Source organism: Vanessa cardui, chromosome 24 (assembly GCF_905220365.1).
Source record: "Vanessa cardui chromosome 24, ilVanCard2.1, whole genome shotgun sequence".
In the NCBI taxonomy this organism is placed as follows: Eukaryota; Metazoa; Arthropoda; class Insecta; order Lepidoptera; family Nymphalidae; genus Vanessa; species Vanessa cardui.
The window spans coordinates 305,720-325,823 of record NC_061146.1 but is presented as its reverse complement, the minus strand read 5'-3'; the positions used below and the strand labels follow the sequence as shown (position 1 = coordinate 325,823).

The 20,104-nt window shown below is 33.4% G+C and overlaps 1 protein-coding gene across 1 annotated transcript in view; it reads left to right on the top strand.

Moving 5' to 3' along the window:
- Window positions 1-441: 441 nt before the first annotated feature.
- The window catches only part of LOC124540215, a 70,730-nt gene continuing 51,067 nt past the window's right edge, over window positions 442-20,104 (top strand). The window contains exon 1 of the mRNA XM_047117679.1: window positions 442-750. Coding sequence (XP_046973635.1) covers window positions 442-750 — 309 coding nt within the window. The remainder of the gene's footprint in view (window positions 751-20,104) is intronic.

Genomic DNA, 20,104 nt, shown 5'->3' with positions numbered 1-20,104 from the left:
AGTTGGAAGCAAAGTTGAAGATTTTAACATAGTCCTCAGATAGTTCTTCACAATATATGTACTGTGCATAGGCCTCAGCTTATTTTGTAAGCTGTAATCCTTGTGTTCAGTGTACATTAAGCTTATAATATTGTTTGAATTAATTAAAAACTAAATAACTATATACCTACATATTTACAAAAGAAAATAAAAAAATAATTAAAAACATTATATTATATGTGATTCACATAGTACTATTGTAATATTATACCAAATATCACATATAAGTTTGCCTTAATTATTTGCTAGTACCTTAACTGACAAAAAAATAAGAAATAACATCTTGTTATACTTACCTACAATAATCTTTTTTACACATAGATTTGAACAACCCTTATTATATAAAATTACTTCTTTAAGAGTATTTAAATACATCTTATTATAATTTTACAGTTTAACATCATGGAGTATACTATCATGACCCGCAAAACTTCAATGAAAGATATGGAGGCCAAATTCCAATTGACCCTTAAAGAATTACAATCTTCCAAGGAGTTAAACAGACAACTTCTTCAAGAGCGTGAGGACAGTGAAGAAGAGATTCAAAAAATTGTTAATAAAAACACTGAACTCAAAAGCGAGTTAGCTAAATTAAACGAAAATTGTTTAGATGTTGTTAGCCAGCGGGACAACCTTCTTGAGATTGTGACCTCATTTAAAGAGTGTAGCGAGGAACATGAAAGAGCTTTGAGTCGCATTACAGAACTGGAAGTGAGTCTTTTTAATGCTCAAAAGGCAGAATTAGAATTGAAAAAAATTCAAACAAGCCAGAAATGTGATGCGACTGAAAGTTTGTATAATGAGTTCCTCTGACTCCAAAACCACCTTACAGGAGTCTAAAATTAAACATACACCCATGAGTTCACATAATAAGATAAAAAAATATATAAAATTAAATAAATTCATCCGTAAAACAAAAAAAAACATTAATAACTATCAATACATATGCAAAATGAGAAAAGACCGGTCACATTTAATTAATAAAGTAAAATCATCAAATAATAAATTGCAGAATAATAAAATAATATATGAAAATGACATTGAACAACTGCAATTAGAAATTTCTAGCCTACAAAGATCTTTAGATTTTGTTAATAAAAAATATGAATTGGCTCAAAAACAGATAGAGGAACACATACACACAGCCAACAATCTTCTTGAGCTATGCACCTCCAACTTAGAAAAATTTGAATCCTTATCGAATAAATGTAACTGTATGCATACTCAGGAAAATGAGTTGGTTCCTCCTAATAGTAATAATACCAAAGTATCACCTATCAAATTGAGTCAATGTGCACCAGGGATCCATAACCATAATAAACTGGGGTTAGAAGTAAATAAAGATGTTATTGTAGTATCGGATAAGTTAGGACAGGGCTTTGGCTCAATAATTAAAAGTGAAATAAAAAATGTATTTAACACATGCTCACCCGGGGCAACCTATCAATACCAAATAAATAAAATAAATTCTATGCATCTGGGTTCTAATAATGTAGTAGTATTAATGCATGGTGACAGTTTGTCTCTAAACAAAAAGAGTTTAATGAAGGATATTAAATTATTAATTGAAATCCAAAATCAAAAGAAATGCAAATTTATAATTAGTTTATTTCCATATTCACATACCTTGACAGATGCACAGAATTTACATATTTATGACTTAAACCTGTCTATATAATTTGACTCGACATTGCAGTAATGATTTAATGTTATTTGACATTAATAAATTCATTCATAGATTTAAGTGGACAGAGGATACTATGTACCTACCAATGAAATCGAAAAGACAAATTGGTAACCTAATTGCCTACAATATCAAAAATTATTTTACAAGTAATGTTAAAAAGGATCATATGTATAATAAAAATAATAATTTAATTTATATTAACACCGACAAAATTAAAAATACTCAAATTAATAGTTTAAACTAAATAAAACGACAACATCTGCGCCCTCTTACTTAAATATTATACATCAAAATATACAGGGCATAGGTGGCAAAGATCATGAAATAGAATTATTTTCGGAGTGTTATAAAATACATGTATTTTGTTTCACAGAACATTGGGTTAAAAAATTTGACATATTTAATATTTCAAACTTTAAATTGTCAAGTGCGTTCGTAAGAGGGAGTGCTATTCGTGGTGGCTCATTAATATTAGTACGGAATGATATCGTTTGTAAATCTCGAAAAGATATTGTGGCCCTCTCTATCGAACGTACTATCGAACTATCCTGCGTGGAATTTCCACAGTACATTATAGTCTGCGTGTACCGGCCCCCATCGGGAGATTATTATTTGTTTGAAACCACTATGGAGGACATTCTTAAAAAGCTATGTAAAACTAATAAATATATAATTGTATGTGGGGACTTTAACGTCGACTTACTTAAAGAAACTACGTTAAGTGTTCGGTTGGTCGCCTTGTTTATGTCATTTAATTTAACTCATAGAGTTAATGAACCGACGCGAATAACCGACGGCACTTCTACGTGTATTGATAATGTGTTCTGTGACTGTGAAATATATGAAGTATCAATTATAAATAATTTAACTTCTGACCATTGTGGTCAGAAGTTTTCATTAAAACACAAAGAAATAAATCATTTAAAAAAAATAACATACAGGCCAATAACGACTAACAAATTACATTGTTTTAAAGATATTGTGGCGCATAAATTGTCTAATCTAGATCTTACGACACAGGATCCAAATGAGCTTTATAATTCATTTTTTGAAGTAATACTAAAAGAATTTAACAATATATTTAAAATGAAATCATGTTATAGTAACACAAAATTAAAGTTTAGTGACTGGGCTACTGTTGGTATTTATAAAAGTAGAAATAAATTATACGACTTATATGATATGAGGCGGTGGAATCGAAGCGTAGCCTTTTTAGAATACGTCATTAAATATTCCAAAATTTTTAAAACAGTATGCATTTCTGCTAAGTCCTTATATTTAAAGAAAAAAATCCTGAATTCTGATAATAGAATTAAAGCCACATGGGATGTTATTAGTAGTGTTAGTGGAAAACCCAAAAAGGAAATGATACCAATAGAATTGAACACAGGTAGTAGATACACGAGTTCTGAATTAGAGGTTGCTAATTTATTTGAATCATTTTTTGATAAAGTACCCCATAAAATAACATTTCATTTAAAATCATCTACATCAAATGCAGCTAGGTTATTAAATAATAGTGTTTCTAAATGCGTTATTGATTTTTCATTTGAAACGGTTTCTGCAGTAGATGTCATAAAAGTATTTAAAACTGTAAATATTAAAAAAACTAACGACATATGGGGCATTTCGGTAAAACTTTTTAATAACATCATATACGATATTGCTCCGTATATAGCAGTAATTTTTAACAAGAGTTTGGACACGGGTTCATTTCCTAACTTGTTAAAATGTAGTAAAGTTTTACCACTTTTTAAAACTGGAAACAAAAGTGATCCCGGTAATTACAGGCCTATTTCAATACTCCCATCCTTAAGTAAAATCTTCGAAAAAATTATTTTAAATCAACTTCTCGTCCATTTCGGTACAAATGCTATTTTTCATGGTGAGCAATTCGGTTTTAGAAGAGGTCGCTCGACAACTGATGCGGGAATTGCGCTTCTCAAACATATTTACGATGCTTGGGAGAAATCACAGAACGCTATTGGAGTATTCTGTGATTTATCTAAAGCATTCGATTGTGTAGAACACGAAACGCTTCTTTATAAGCTCAAATATTACGGTGTTAAAGGTAAAGCTCTTGATCTCATCGCTTCATATTTAAGTCAAAGAATCCAGCAAGTTTTCATTAATGGAATAAAGTCTTCTGGATCTACGTTAAAAATGGGAGTTCCGCAAGGTTCAATCTTGGGTCCCTTTCTATTCCTAGTATATATAAATGATCTTCCTTTCTATGTTAAGGGTATTTGTGATATAGTGTTGTTTGCTGACGATACTTCGCTGATTTTTAAGGTTGACAGGAAAAAAAATGACTATGACGATGTGAACGGTGCATTATCACAGATACACAATTGGTTTACGGTAAATAATTTAGTTTTGAATGCTCAAAAAACAAAATGTGTAGTTTTTACCCTACCTAATGTTAGCAAGCAAAATTATAATATATCTTTAAATGGTGACCGTCTTGAAGTAGCTGATACTACGGTGTTTTTAGGAATAGAATTGGATTCCAGACTTCAGTGGACTTCTCATTTATCATCCCTAACAGGAAGACTCAGCTCCGCAACATACGCGGTTAGAAAAGTTAGACAACTAACTGATATTGATACCGCTCGTTTAGTTTATTTTGGTTATTTTCACAGTATTATGTTATATGGCATATTACTTTGGGGTAACGCTGCAGATATTGAATCTGTCTTTATTTTACAAAAGAGAGCAATTCGGTTTATTTATAATCTTGGAGCTAGAGACTCTCTTCGGGATGTTTTTAACAGAGTAGGAATACTTACTGTTGCGTCGCAATATATTTACAACAATATCATGTATATTCACAGTAACATTGATCACTTTGATAAAATCAGTGATAATCATTGTATATGCACTAGAAGTAAGGATAAACTTATAACGCCAAGTTTCCGACTCCGCAAAGTCAATGGATCCTTCTTGGGGCAAGGTATCCGTTTCTATAATAAAATTCCGCAGAAATTTTTAACTTTGCCGTTTAGTAAATTTAAATCGTTTGTTAAAAATACATTGGTAGAAAAAGCATACTATTCGATACAAGATTTTGTAGATGATAAAAAAGCGTGGAGTTAATACCTGTTGACTTCCAAGCAGGATACATTAATTGAAATAATTGTATTTAATTAACATGACGCTGTATTTTTTAAATGTTAAAAAAGAGTAACTACTGAGTTTCTTGCCGGTTCTTCTCGGTAGAATCTACTTTCCGAACCGGTGGTAGCTTCACTTAATTGTAAAATGACGATTCAAAAGTGCTTATAAAAGCCTACTTGAATAAAGTTTATTTTGATTTTGATTTTTTGAAAATACTCATCACAATTTTGTTGACAGATATAAATACTTAGTATTATGTATGCAAGGAGGCTGAGTGAGCCAAAATGAGATTCGCCAAACATATCAAATTATTCTTAAAATACCAAATGTAAAAATGAAAAAAATGTGAAATATTTGGTAAATAATCAAAATAGACTTTATTCAAGTACGTAGTAAGCTTTTTATAGCACTTTTTAACAATTTAACAAACTATATTATGTAAGTATTACAAGAAATTCACCCGTTACGCTTTTTTAACATTTAAAAATACAAACTCATCACTTAAAATATACACATATATTTAAAGTAACCAATTTCATGATTATATATAATAAATTTATAATTAGTTTAGTAAAAGTACGTAATCCGTTTCATGAACCCGCGACTCGCTCGCTTTATTGCTACGTAGTGATTTTATTGCTAGCTATAAGTGCGTGTTGTACAACAAGGTTTTTAAACTATTTATATTATGTATTATAATTATAATCTATATTACCTAATATTATAAATGTTAAAGTAACACTGTCCGTTAGTTTGTCGATCTTTCACAATCACACCGCTGAACCGAATTTGATAAAATTTGGTATGTAGCAATCTTGAACTACAAGGAAGGTTATAGGTTACTTTGTTTGCTTGGCATGTGACAACAAACACCAAAAACGAGAGCGAAACCGCAGGCGACTATTAGTATGAATTATAAATTTAATAAAAATGATATCAGTGTTACTTTCTTTGTGCTTTCCTCATAATAGCGCCCACACAAGCCGTTAATGCTAGTGATACGTAAACAATAGCGTCGCTTGACAAACGCCACAGACTACAGATATAGCTGCACCAAACCTTCGGTTCAAATTAGGATACATCTCAAACACTATTTAAAAGCGTTACTATTTCATTATCAAATAATTTGAGGAAGAGAACAAATGCTTTTTAATTTTATTCTGTGTGTCGCACGCACATAGAGAAATTTGTAATTTTATACGAGCCAATACTGTGTAGAGCCGCGATGGCCCAGTGGTTAGAACGCCCGCATCTTAACTGAACGGTTTCAAACCCAGGCAAACACCGCTGAATATTCATGTGCTTAATTTGTGTTTATAATTCATCACGTACTCCGCGGTGAAGGAAAACATCGAGTTTCCTCACGGTGTTTTCCTGCATGTGTCTAATTTCATTGAAATTCTGCCACATGTGTATTCCACCAACCCGCATTAAAACAGCGTAGTGGAATGTGTTCCAAACCTTCTCCTGAAGCGGAGTGGAGGCCTTAGCCCAGCTGTGGGAAATTTACAAGCTTTTGTTGATGTTGTAAATATTATGTGTAATGTTACTAATCTAAAGTTTAGACAAATTATTCGTTTTTAATTAGTAAATCGATACGAAAGATGTCTGGAACAAACACTAGTAAAAAAACTCCATTAGTCTTATTTCTAAGTTCATGTATTAAATAAGTTTCGTCAAAGCGAATTCATACGTGGAGCTATAACGCACTCGTATGTGTGAGACACAACTTGTTAATCAGAAACTTTATCGCTACTGGTTGAGCTGCGGAATTATATAAGAGCTGAGACGGTCCAGCGGATGGCAGGCGGGACATTTAACGACAGTCATGTGATCAAATCAATCGTAACACACTGTATTACGACACAACTTAAATGTAGCATCGGCAAAATTCGTAAAACTGATCACATGCGAATTAAGTCGCTATGCCCTATTATCAATATTTATTTCTCATGTTTATATGATCTTTACACAAACATAATGAGCTGAGATGGCCCAGTGTTTAGAACGCGTGCATCTTAACCGATGATTTCGGGTTCAAACCCAGGCAAGCACCACTATATATGTGTTTTATTTGTGTTTATAATTCATCTCGTGCTCGGCGGTGAAGGAAAACATCGTGAGGAAACCTGCATGTGTTTAATTTCATGGAAATTCTGCCACATGAGCCACCAACCCGCATTGGAACAGAGTGGTGGAATATATTCCAAACCCTCTCCTTAATAGAAGAGGAGGCCTTAACCCAACAGTGAGAAATTTACGGGCTGTTACATCTAAGTTGTGTCGTACTATGCCAGATTATTAATTTTTTTCGAATTTCGAATCAATTATTTGCGTTCGAATAGCAAAACTTTTATCGTACAGAGGTCTTTCTAAATATATTTTATACTTGAAATTAAATTTGAACGTTAGTACAATGAGCGTGCAATAGCGGTCTTATTGCTTCCAGCGATCTCGAGCGAGCTTTGTCTAAAGAATTTTCGAACTAAAAAGAGCGTGCGTAGTAAAATTCCTACATTACCTATAAATATATTTATATATACATATTACCACATATGCAAAACAACTTTTAAACATTTTCATATTCATAATATTAAATACATAACAACGCTTTCAATCTAAGTACAAATATATTTATGTGACCTTACCAACAAATCCCATTTTACCCCTCGTGTGAATTAAAAAAATAGCCTTTGCCCCCGAGACCAAATTTTATCATATTGATATCTAAATCAGTTCATTGGTATAAGAGTGGAAAGGTAACCGACAGAGTTACTTTCGCTGTTTTTAAAAAATATATAATATAGTTTAAAACGACATTTAAATATAATAATAAATTACGAACAATTCTGTGTTGTATCGGACCACCGATCCCATTATCAGATTATTTCAGAGGTTTCTTTTTCACGAGACCATGACGAAGCGGAAGATCAGATATCACACTCAAACCACCGGCACACTTGACAATTTTCTCGTTATATACTACATTAGACTCTAAGACTTTTTATCAGATAAGACCAGAATTTAAAACCAGTACTTCAGGATTTACAGCTTTATCCAGCTTACCAAGGCTAATGATAGCTTCGATTATCGTTTAGAAATATGTAATTTTGTAGAACTGTATCAAATAATGACGACCTCCGTGGTCGAGTGGTGTGTACACCGGTTTTCATGGGTACGCCACTCCGAGGTCCTGGGTTCGATTCCCGGCTGAGTCGATGTAGATTATCATTAGTTTTCTATGTTGTCTTGGGTCTGGGTGTTTGTGGTACCTTCGTTACTTCTGATTTTCCATAACACAAGTGATTTAGCTACTTACATTGGGACCAGAGTAATGTATGTGATGTTGTCTCATATTTATTTATTTATTTATTGTTATTTATTTATAATGGAAGCCATTTATTTAGTTAATTTACGAAAGTAGAAATTTAACAAACCCCGACTATTCGAAACGTATTTAAACATTTACAATAAAACAAAGAGAAACCAAATTTCCTTCCAAGTAATCCAAGTTGGGCTGCAATCTGCGTTTTTTATGTACAAGATAACTTCATCCAATTAAGTATTATAGAGGCGAGTAATTTTACACTTTAGCCCTCCCCCCACTTAAACAGCTCCGCTTCCCCCCTTGCCGGCTATCGCCAAATCTGTGTCGTCCAAACCTGACCGTCTAATTGGGCTTATCGAAGCGTCGATGCTGCATTTAGTATTTGTAACAAATTTCAACCTAAACATTATTTATAATATTCTATCTACATTGAAAACTAAATATTAAGAAGTGATCGATGCAACTTTTTTATTCTGGGTTTGCACAACTTATAAACACAAGCAAACATTTTTTTTATTTTTTTTTATTACTTTATTAAGATGCATATTTTTGAAATAAAAAAGAAAGGTGTCACGGGTTATCCGGTCGGAACGAATTTGTATGTAATATTTACGTATGATTTATGCATTACCTATTCTGTATATACGTATAATGTAATAAATTAACAAAGTTTGGGAATATATAGATAACAAGATGTAAAATCGTTATTTAAACCTCGTGTGGATTTAATCCCAAAAAATAAGTTTCTATAATGTTATATTAAATCGCACATGATAAAATAATGAAGTTCTAATTTTACTATAACATTTTATTTTATATACATATATATAAGACTTGACCGCCTGACTGCTCTAGTGGTAAGTTAATAAGGCCGTGAATCTTGGGCCTAGTAAAAGGTTACTGGGTTATTCTCTTTCTTATTATTTTAAGCCAATCAAAACTCTATATTGATTGACTTAAAATACTAGTCCTTGTTACTTGTTGTTGATTTAAATAAAGAATTAGCCATCAAAATGTAATAAATGAATTGTAGGCAAGCTACAGTTTTATTCGTATGTCAAATATTAGCAATGCTGTCCTGATAAAAGTCCTCTCGTACGTGTCGGTACATTTTGTGTCGAACTTATCAAGTATTAGCAAGTAAGTTAGCCTGACTCAAGGAAGCACTCCCGGAGATAACTCCTCTGAAACAGAGCGATGTTTACGGCGCCGAAGGAGCTGTGGGGTGACAGACCGGCGATTGTTATCGGAATTGTGACCATTGTTTGGGTTTAATGTTGTTTTTTAAATAAAATTTTCATATCAGTAAAAAAATGAAATAAACTCTATTTTCTTTCCTGCAATTTTTTTACAATTTTAAAAGTTGGATAATAACATAAGGCCTTTCTAATCTGTATTCACATACGCGAAATTCTATGAGACTTCTCAATAAAATGTGAAAATGGAGATTTAAACACAAATAAAGCACTTGCACTTCAGTGGTGCCAGCTTGGGTTTGAACTAGCAATCATCGATAAAGATGCTCGCGTTCTAATCACTGCGCGATATTAATTAAGTGGTCAGCATAGTGGCCTTCCAATTTTAATCTATGTACATAAAAATACATTAATGATCTCGTCAATACGTCCGAGGTTTTCTCCAAATAGCTTATTTAAAGGAAGTAATCTCGATCTGTACGAGGCTGTCCGGAACACGAGCCACGTATTGTGCGGACGCGACGCGCGGAAAATTCCTTTGACTACCGGCGTTCACACCCCGCCCTTCAAATCCAGCTGACTCTTCATGAGTACGAGAGTTTTTCAAGTATTTGCTTATAGCGAATTTTATTTCTTAAAAATACATATTCGAATGTTACCGTTGAATATTCATACACTCTACATACACTCTACTACAGTGTCAGGCAAAAAAAATAGCATATGTCCTTTCTTAGAGTTCAAGTTTGCTTCATACCAAATTTCATCAAATTCGTTGCAGCGCTTTGGTCGTGAAAGAGCGACAGACAGACATACAGACAGATATGCTTTCACATTTATAATATTAATATAGAATTAGTATAGTATATATTACTGAAGTGACTCAGTGGGGTTGGACCCTGAAGGTCAACCCCACTGAGGAGAATTTCAATTGTTTAATTTTTTGTTGTGATAATACTTGCGTGTTTTGATTGAATGTCGTAGTGGATTAAACTCAAAACACAAGAGGCCTTAACTTTACTTTTCACATTCACGATTTATTCATTTATTCAGGGAGGGGGATAGCAGGAGGGGGGATAGCAGTTTTGTTTATAAAGTAGTTTCGTCTTTCACCCATCAAACCTTCATAGTTCTTGAGATTGTTACTATTCCCTTAGATAAATCTGCGTAATAATAAACTCACTTAAGGTGCGTATCACAATGTTGTTTTCTTAGGAAAATCCTTTACAGTTTTTGCCACATCACGAAGATTTTTGTATATCTTTATAATACGAAAGGAAAATTCTTCCAAAGCCAAGCCAAAATACGAAGTACATGTAAACTGTTGAACATGCCTTTGAATGTCCCACTGTTGGGCCAACGTCAATTCCAACATACTGATCCGAAATGCGTAGGTGGATTCACGTGGTAGGATATAACTCGCCTCGTGCAGGTTTAAGTTTCAGTGTATTGTTTGTTTAAATTTCATATGTCTATCATATGTATGTTCATCTAACTAATAGCGTGTATTTGAAGGCAAACGATTCAAATTCTGCTCCGGCAAAGGAGATATCAGAGATAGCGCTATTCGCTATTAACTAAGAGGGGGTCTTTGTCTCGGATAATTGACCCGGATAGCTTTGCTCCCAACTCAAGGTCAGCTGCAGGCGACTCACGGAGAGCGTTCACTTAAATACTTTTAGTATTCTAACAATTAATTTCATGCTCTTATTTTAGTAGATGATATTTAAAGTTTTATTTGGTTTTTGTGTATCTTCTGTGGTCGTACGATTGCAGGAAAGTAAAATAAATTAAGGAACTCAAGGAGAAGACAACTTCCGTGGTCGAGTGGTGTGCACTCCGGTTTTCATGGGTACCCCACTCCGAGGTCCTGGGTTCGATTTCCGACTGAGTCGATGTAGATTATCATTAATTTTCTATGTTGTCTTGGGTCTGAGTGTTTGTGGTACCGTCGTTACTTCTGATTTTCCATAGCAAAAGTTCTTTAGCTACTTACATTGGAATCAAATTTAAGTTTGTGATATTGTCTCATATTTATTTATTTAAAAAAAAAGAACACCGTGAGCAAATCTGCACGTGTAAAATTTAATCTTAATTCCACCAACCAACATTGGAACAGCCTAGTGGTGGTTTCAAACCTTCTCCTGAAAGGTAGAGGAGGTCTTAGCCCAGCAATGGGTAATTTACAGGCTGTAAATGTAATATAACCATAAAAACAAATTATGGAATTTCAAAGGAACGTTAGACGTAAGCAAGAAGGAGTTAGTTGCTCTTCGACCATGTACTGAGTAGCACGCACTTCTCTAGATAGACTTTTAAAATGTTTTTCAGAATTAGGGCCGTACTCGAACAATTTTACAGTTGTGTATTCAAGTTGTAATAAAATTGACATTGAAAAGGGTAAATCAGATAAGCACATCACTAGCTCAGATAAACCTTATCAACGGAAAACCTGACCGACCCGACTTCGTCCAAAGAACAACTGATTATATAGAATTTTGCATTTTTTCAATTTTCGCAACTTTTATTTTATTCACAATTTAATTTGTTCAGTTACAAAATACTCTTCGTGTATATTAATGTATTGGCTCATTCTAAAATATATAATGTATTTTGTTGTTTCTTGAAGAATCTTTCCTTCTGCCTATGTATATGTAACTTTCCTACGTATGTTTTAATGAGCTAATATAGCAATGTGTATCAGTGGATACAAATGCTAACTCGTCTGGGTAGATACCACCCATTTGTCAGTGTTACTTAGTTCTGGTGGTATTACATTGCATTATTAGTAATTAATTACAGTAGTACGCGACTTACACGGATAGCGCTCGGTCCAACCTATCGCGTAAGTTCGGGGTATCACTGTACTTAATTATATATTTAAAATACAATCGTTCTGAAATTTACACTCGCTCTTATTCGAAAAAGATGACTTGTTAAAACTATTAAGAACGAGCACAAAAACACACCAATTTATATTAGAAAAAGGAAGTCCCCAAACGTAGCCGATCCACAGATACAATAATATAAACACACCACCTCACGTGGAGCCGCGAAGCAACAAGTGGCGGGATTGCGGCTCGCGGCCGTTACAACTGCGCTCCGAGATTGAAACACGACTGTAGTCGACTGATACTTTAAGTATTTATAGGGAATCAGTTTTGAACTTTTCATATAAATTAGCTACTTTATAGAACTGCTATTACATTTACTATTATATACTATTTTACCTATTTAGTATGTTACAATGCCCGTGGCTACGTGCGAGTTCCATTTTAAGTAACGAGTTATTGTCGTATCTTAAGTTACTTACAGCTACCTGCCAATGAAAATAAATCTAACCGTTATAGACATTAGTCGGAACAAACATGTCTGTTTGTAACACATAAAAATTGAGAAAAATGTTATTTTGTGATACACATGTACCGTAAATACATACTCGTACATTTGAATTTATTAAAAAGCTTTTTTTTAATATTACAAACAGACACTCGTGAAAATTATTAATTACTGAAATTCATGAAAGTTCTTGACTGCTCATCGACGGGTTTTTTATAATAACGATATCCGGACTGACTGGACACCTAGATTAGTGGTCACTCTCGTATATATTGGAGATTTGAGAAATATTAACCATTCTTTATGCAACACCAACCGTGGGAGCTAAGATGTCCCTTTTTGTCCCTTACACTGGCTCGCTCACCCTTTAATCCGTTACACAACAGTACAATATATTGTTGTCTATTATAGCTATAGTTTGTTTAGTAGCCCTCCCAGATGGGCACGGAGATGATCTACCCAAATAGGCCCTACCCAGAAATACATCTAGTAATCTTAGTAAAGTAAAAAGTAAAGCCCGTCCTTAATGGAAGAGGAGGCCTTATCTCAGCAGTGGGAAATGTACAGGCGGTTACTTTGGAAAATATTCCACCACGCTGTTCCAATGTGGGTAGGTGGAATGCACATGTGGCAGAATTTCAATGAAATTAGATACATGCAGGTTTCCTGACGAAGTTTTCCTTAACCGCCGAGCACGAGATGAATTATAAACACAAATTAAGCACATATATATAGTGGTGCTTGCCTGGGTTCGAAATCATCGGTTAAGATGCACCTGTTCTAATCACTGGGCCATCGCAGCTTATATATCACTCAATAATATACCACTTGATCAAAGGGGCAGTTAAAAGTAATGAAATTATTACACAATAGAACCATGTAATGTTTGATACATGCGCAATTATACTAAATAGAAGACTAAGATATCTCACGCCATTTCAGAGCGGATTCATGGGACACGTGGTAGATCATCAAGTGTCAAAGGTCACGTATTTCTTCACTCCCGAGCAAAAAAACAGAGAAGAACAGAAAAACTAGTCTCTTTCGATCTCTGCTTGAAACAATGAGTTACCTAATTCTTATTTATGTGTGTATCCAATTTAATCCAGTATCGTTTAAAAAATACATTTAAAGCGGCAACAATATTCCGCGCTACTGAACCGCGAGTAATGCGCTAATCTCCGGAACAGAGGCGCAGTCTGTAGCGAGGAGCGCTCTCGATAATAAAAGTTATAGGCTTTTTGTTTCATTTCCTAGACATGTCCATGCATATACCTAAACTATAGATAAATATATACATATCTACATATAGAAATATATCATTTTATTTATAAGTTTTTTACATGCTTAAGATTAAGTATGCTATAAATAATCTGGTATAGTAAATAACCAATGCAATCTTAAAACGACTACAGTTAAGGCGTTGAATGGGCTACGCAGTTCTGGACTGCTACTGATAGTGTCTAGACTAGATGAAAAACCCAAAAGTTTACTTCAATTGACCAAAAGGCAAGAGAAAAGACTTTCACTACAAAATTGTATCATAATGAATTGACTAAATATACTAACAACTTACGCGTATACAGGTTTTTATAAATACTAGTGTAAGTAATTAATTTTCTTATAATCTTGACTTTATGTAACATCACGATTGAAAAGTGTCTCTACGAGCCTACTCAAATTGAGAATAATTTATATATATTGAAATTTGTATTTAAAGAAAGAATAATATTTGTTCATTTGTATTTCAGTAACGTGGAATCAATCAATAATTTAGATTTAGTTTCACTCGGAGTGTCCAAATGCACGGCTATCGCACGGACGCCCCCAATGTTCCGCGCCGCTGGCTCGAGAGTAATCCGCTAATCTCTTTACGACACTCGCAGCCCATCAGGCTGCACCGCGAAACACTTTGCTGCTGCAAACAACTAACGATAGTGTTTACTTTATAGTTAAATTAAAGCTCAAGCTCATACTTATATATATATATATACATGTGAAAGTAACTCTGACCGTCTGTGGCTCTCTTACGACCAAACCAATGAACTGAATTTGATGAAATTTTCTATGAAGCAAACTTGCGACTCCTCATAGGCTACTTTTTTGCCTAACATGACAAGCAACACTCTAAAACGCGAGTCGCGGGTGACTACTAGTAATTAATAAGCCAAAAGAATGTAATTTCTTCGAAATTTTAATTTATTTCTTTCTTTAAAAAGTTTGGTCAATCAAATAACACTCTATACGTGTATTATTAATTACTAAATACAATCACAGTTAAGTACTTATAAATTGTATAATTTGATATTTCTAAGTATAGCTTGCAGATAGGAAGATTATTATGTTAATCAGCGTAAAAGTATTCAATCTGAAAATAGAGAACTAACTGTGTATTTCTTTAAGAGTAAGTGCATTTACAGATATTCCTAAAAATATACTCATTCGTTTGTTATAATAAAATTTCACTTAATCAGAAGTATGTAATGATGGGCTTAGGATGTTGTTTTTTTTTAATAAAATGATTAAATGGTGTTTTAAGTAAGTCGCTGAAAATGTAACATGTACCCATTACTACTCACAATTCGTCGGAATCTCTTTTTTTTATGTATGTTCCCCGATTTCTCGAAGACGCGTGGACCGATTTTAAAATTTTTTTTGGTCTGAAAGGTGGCACCTTCTTGTTGGTCCCATATTAATTAGAACAGGTTCTGATGGTGTAATCCTGGAGAAATCGAGCGGAACCCTCATATTTTATAGGCACATGTACCGTGTTTTACATAATTTCTGAAATTATATTGGTATTTACTTCTTGCAACCATAATATTATACTGCTGAGCTGATGATGGAAGGTGTAAGTCCTCAATTACTAGGAGTTAGGAAATAGTTCTTTCAACATTAATATATGGATTTATACACCTCTTCGTAGCTTTTATAAAGAGAAGTACAGGTTCACTAAACATTTCTTTTGTTATGTTATTGTTTGGTATATCATGCACCAGATATAAGTTTTATTGAAATAGGTTCAGTGCTATTTGAAAAAATCAACAAATTACTATTTTTTAAATAAGGACTTTTAATTTCTATTTTGAGAAAATGACACTAAAAAGAGTAAAATAAAATATTTTTTTAAAAAATAGCACCGACTTCAAATTGATCATTATTTTATTATTTTTTGGTGATCAATTTGAAGTCGGTGCTATTTTTTTAAAAAATATTTTATTACATTATTTCTCGATGATGTATAACGTATTTGGACGTGCAATAAGAAACAAAAAAAAAATCCGGTTTTAATTTGATTTTATATAAAGGGGTTCATCGGAAGGAAACTGAGTAGTTACTCTTTTAAATCAAGTAAATAACATTGCTGGTCATAATGAATGACTTTTAAGAATTATAAAAATAGTTTACTAAAATTTACTAAGCATTTACTCTAAACCCATCGTGTAAATGACCTCGAAATGTTAAAATCACTAATCTATATGTGCATGAACGAACACTAAAAACACGCACAGAAATACTGTACCAATTGACGCCATCCATGCACAACAAGTACTCCTCGAAAATATCGTTGCAATTAACCAACATTCTATTATAATTTAAATCAACTAATATTATTCATTTGTATAATATTCTATTTGCTGTCGAAACGCTTGGCCCTTTGGAGTAGTGGTGCAAAAAGCTTCATCAAAAGTATAACACCTCGCCTCACCGTTCGTTTTTCGCCTAGAGGATCGGAATTGCGATTCAACGGGGAAATGCTGCTAGCATCTTTGCCACCATTCCACGCGGTCAAGATTTATACAGTAACTAGTTTTAGTTCATATAAGTATATATTTAAACATTTAATGTTATTAATTCTTATGTTAAGGATATCTATCAACTAATATTGTAATTACGTCTAACTTTCGGAACACCAATACGTATTCCTATAACACGCTTAAACTGTAGACTATTCAGTGTACAGTATAAGCGTGTACAACTAACGTCCTGTTACTATATTTAAGAAACGATTCGTTAAGTATAGGAAGCGCTCATTAATCTGCCATTTGCTGAAACAAACAAACGTAGATTCTATTTGTAAATGTAATTTATTTGTTTATTTCTCAAAATTCGATATAGATAACTCTTTATTAATATGTATATAAATTTTATATATTTTATCAGGGTTTTTTTATGTTTAATGTTTATATATGTTGAAAATTTTACAACACAGCCCTTTGATATAGGTACCACTGATTGATAATAATGAGTGATAAAAATTAATAAAAAATACCACTTGTAATTTGCACATGTTTTAAGAATGGATCTTCAAATATTTGCCATACTAAAATATGTCCTCTGGAGTGGAGCTTACTTCATATTAAATTTCATCAAATTCGCACACAGACAAACGATAAAGATATAATATAATATTTTAATGAGGATTTTGTTATTAGTACAATAAATAAATAAATAATAACGTGCGAATACTGTACACCTACAATAAAACTCGTTTTAGAGATTTTGGTTTTCTTCGAATCCGTCGCTGACTTAGCGCTTAATTCAAGCGCCGATGTTTACAAAGAGTAATAACGGAGTGGCGGGTCTGCTGAGAGAGACATTAATTAGAATTACCTGCGACAGCGATTAAGTATTATTATACGAAAGCAAATGAGCTCCTACATCTGGTAAATTGCTGTACGTTGTTAAATCAAAAGTAATGTGCTTTTTTCTAAAGTATTACTCTTGATGAGCGCAGGTGGTTCCGTGAATAGAACACTAGGAAATAAACGAAGGAAAATAACGAAGAGGTTAGAGTTACTCGTATTCGAATTAAATTAATACTTCACCTGCGTTAACAGTGAAAGAAAATGTCTTGAGATAATTTACATGAATTAGATATGATTTTTCCTTGCTATCTATCTCCCAATGGTGGAATATATAAGAAGACTGACAAATGTGTCAACTGATAAGTAAATGGTTACCACCGTAGACACTGACACTGTCAGAAAAGGAAAGCATCCAGTACATCGTCTCACATGTTATGGCCTCCCTTGTTCTTTAGATTTTTATTATTGTAACATTACTAGAATATTGACTGTTTATAGAATATAATGACCGAATGGTACTACCCTAAACGGATTGCACACAACCCTATCACCGTGTAAAACTCAACAAATTAAACTCAAAACCTGTTTAGGATGATAGGTAGGAGCAGGGCTGAAATATTTAGTAGCTCCTACTTAACCTTTTCCAAGTCACTTAGGATAAATAAATTACCGAGGAGTTTTCAAATCCAAGAAGGTTCCACGCTCTCTGAAAACAAAACGCCGTCCTCTCGCCGCGGAAAATCACCCTGTACGGTTTATTCCGGTCACGTCGTGACAACTGCGGCGGCGTCGTCTAACGATCCCGCGTCGAGTTTTATTCTTCTATTGTTTTCCGATTCCAATATTAACTCAATTTCCGACTTCAACAGTTGGAACCGCGCTTATTATATCGCAAAGAACTACGTGACGTCGTGGTTCGCCGGCCGTCTGCTTAGGGTATCATTTAAAATTTTCTATCTCTTGGATGGGACATGTATTTACAAGATTGCACCCAAAATTATCTACTAATGAAGCAGGTAATATCTGTGCTACTATAGGAGGTCATCTTTTAAAAAAATATTTTATCATGTCTCATTGAAGAAACGGTTAAACCAATAAAACAAAACCATTAAACTAATACCGGAAGAAGCAGCGCTACGTTCATAATATTAACAAGAAACCGTACTTCACAGTTTCACTATCTGACGTGACATACAGTACAAATTGCAATTACCAGCTTAACTATAATTAATATTATAAATGTGGAAATAACTCTGTCTCTCTGCCTGTCTCATTCACGACCAAACCAATCAACAAATGAAAAATTTGATATAATTTGGTGTAAAGCAAGCACGAACTCCAAGGAATGACTGAGGCTAATTTTCTTACCTAATGAAAATATATATAAATCATGATAATCAACTCCTAAAACGCGGGAGAATCCGTGGGTGACAAGTATGCTAATATCTTAGTAAGCTGATGATGTATACAATAAATATAAATGTAATGCACATCTACAATACAAAGCCCCGCACCCGCCACACTCGTTAATCCGGAACAGGGAAGTTATAACTCAGTTTAGTTTCTACAATTTCAAAGCGGCCATTGTCGTGAATTCCCGCGCAGCGCATTCGTTAATTCGCGGCGACAAATTTAAATATCGTATTTAAAGCAACTATTAGTCATAACCGAGTTAACTTTACCGCACAGAGTTTAGCAGCTCTGAAATAGATTACAATTTAGAATTACCTCGTAACGAGTTCTTGTCCGAGAACCTCGAGCTACGCTGATATGAATCACTTTTTGGTGTAAAACTTTAATAAAGTTTTCAAATTGATTTTCAATTCATTTAATTATTTCATAAGTTTCGATGACGTTTAAGTTCGTATTATGAGGCATTTTGTTATGGTACCGGTTGCGGTGCCTGTTTATTTACTTCATTTGTGTCATCTCGTGTCTGAGAACATAAATGTATAAATAAAAATTTTAACAAAAAGAAAAACCGACTTCAAACAAAACACTATTTTAAAACAAATAAATACGCACTAAAAAGTAATAAAAATAATTGCGTATTCAATATATTTTTAGAGTCCTCTAAAGTAATATGAAATGAAAAATATTAGACTACTGAAAAGACGATTTACTATTATATAACGTAGTTATAGTTATTGTTATATTTTGAGCCGGTGTCAGCCAAGAAAACCCTATAGTATATTATATACAGATGATAACCTCCTCCTTTTTGAAGTCGGTTGATAAAGTACGTTAATTTTGTAGTTAGAGAGAAGGTGCTGCAATTTCGTTGCTTTAATTTGCTAACATAGAACTCATTCCTAAATACAAAGGACAAAGAGCAGTCTCCAGAAAAACTGTAACATTTGAAAAGATTAATGGTCCCCGATGCTTTTCCGAAGTAAAATCTTTCAGGTACACGGCCCAAAGTTGTGTAAAATTTTATTCGTTTTTTATCGTACTTTCGCAACCAGACTGAATTATTGAATTTAGATACATGTTTTATATATATTGTTTTGTATACTAGCTACGGCGTAGCATATTATTCAAGAAATAACCCTGCTTAGCGCATATGTATACGTATGTGTATTCCCAATTTAATCATTTTAACAATTTTAATATAATAAATCGAATTAAGCGTGAATTATACAAAGTCATTTTATTCTGTTAGAGTCGTCCTGAAAACATTTGAAAATAATAAATATAAATTTTCTTACACACGATTGGTCGTTACTCGATTAACATATTTTTTTCAATTAGTATTTGAGCAGGCCTTTGTACGAGTATTTATGATGATGGTCACGTCAGGTCCGCCCAGAGC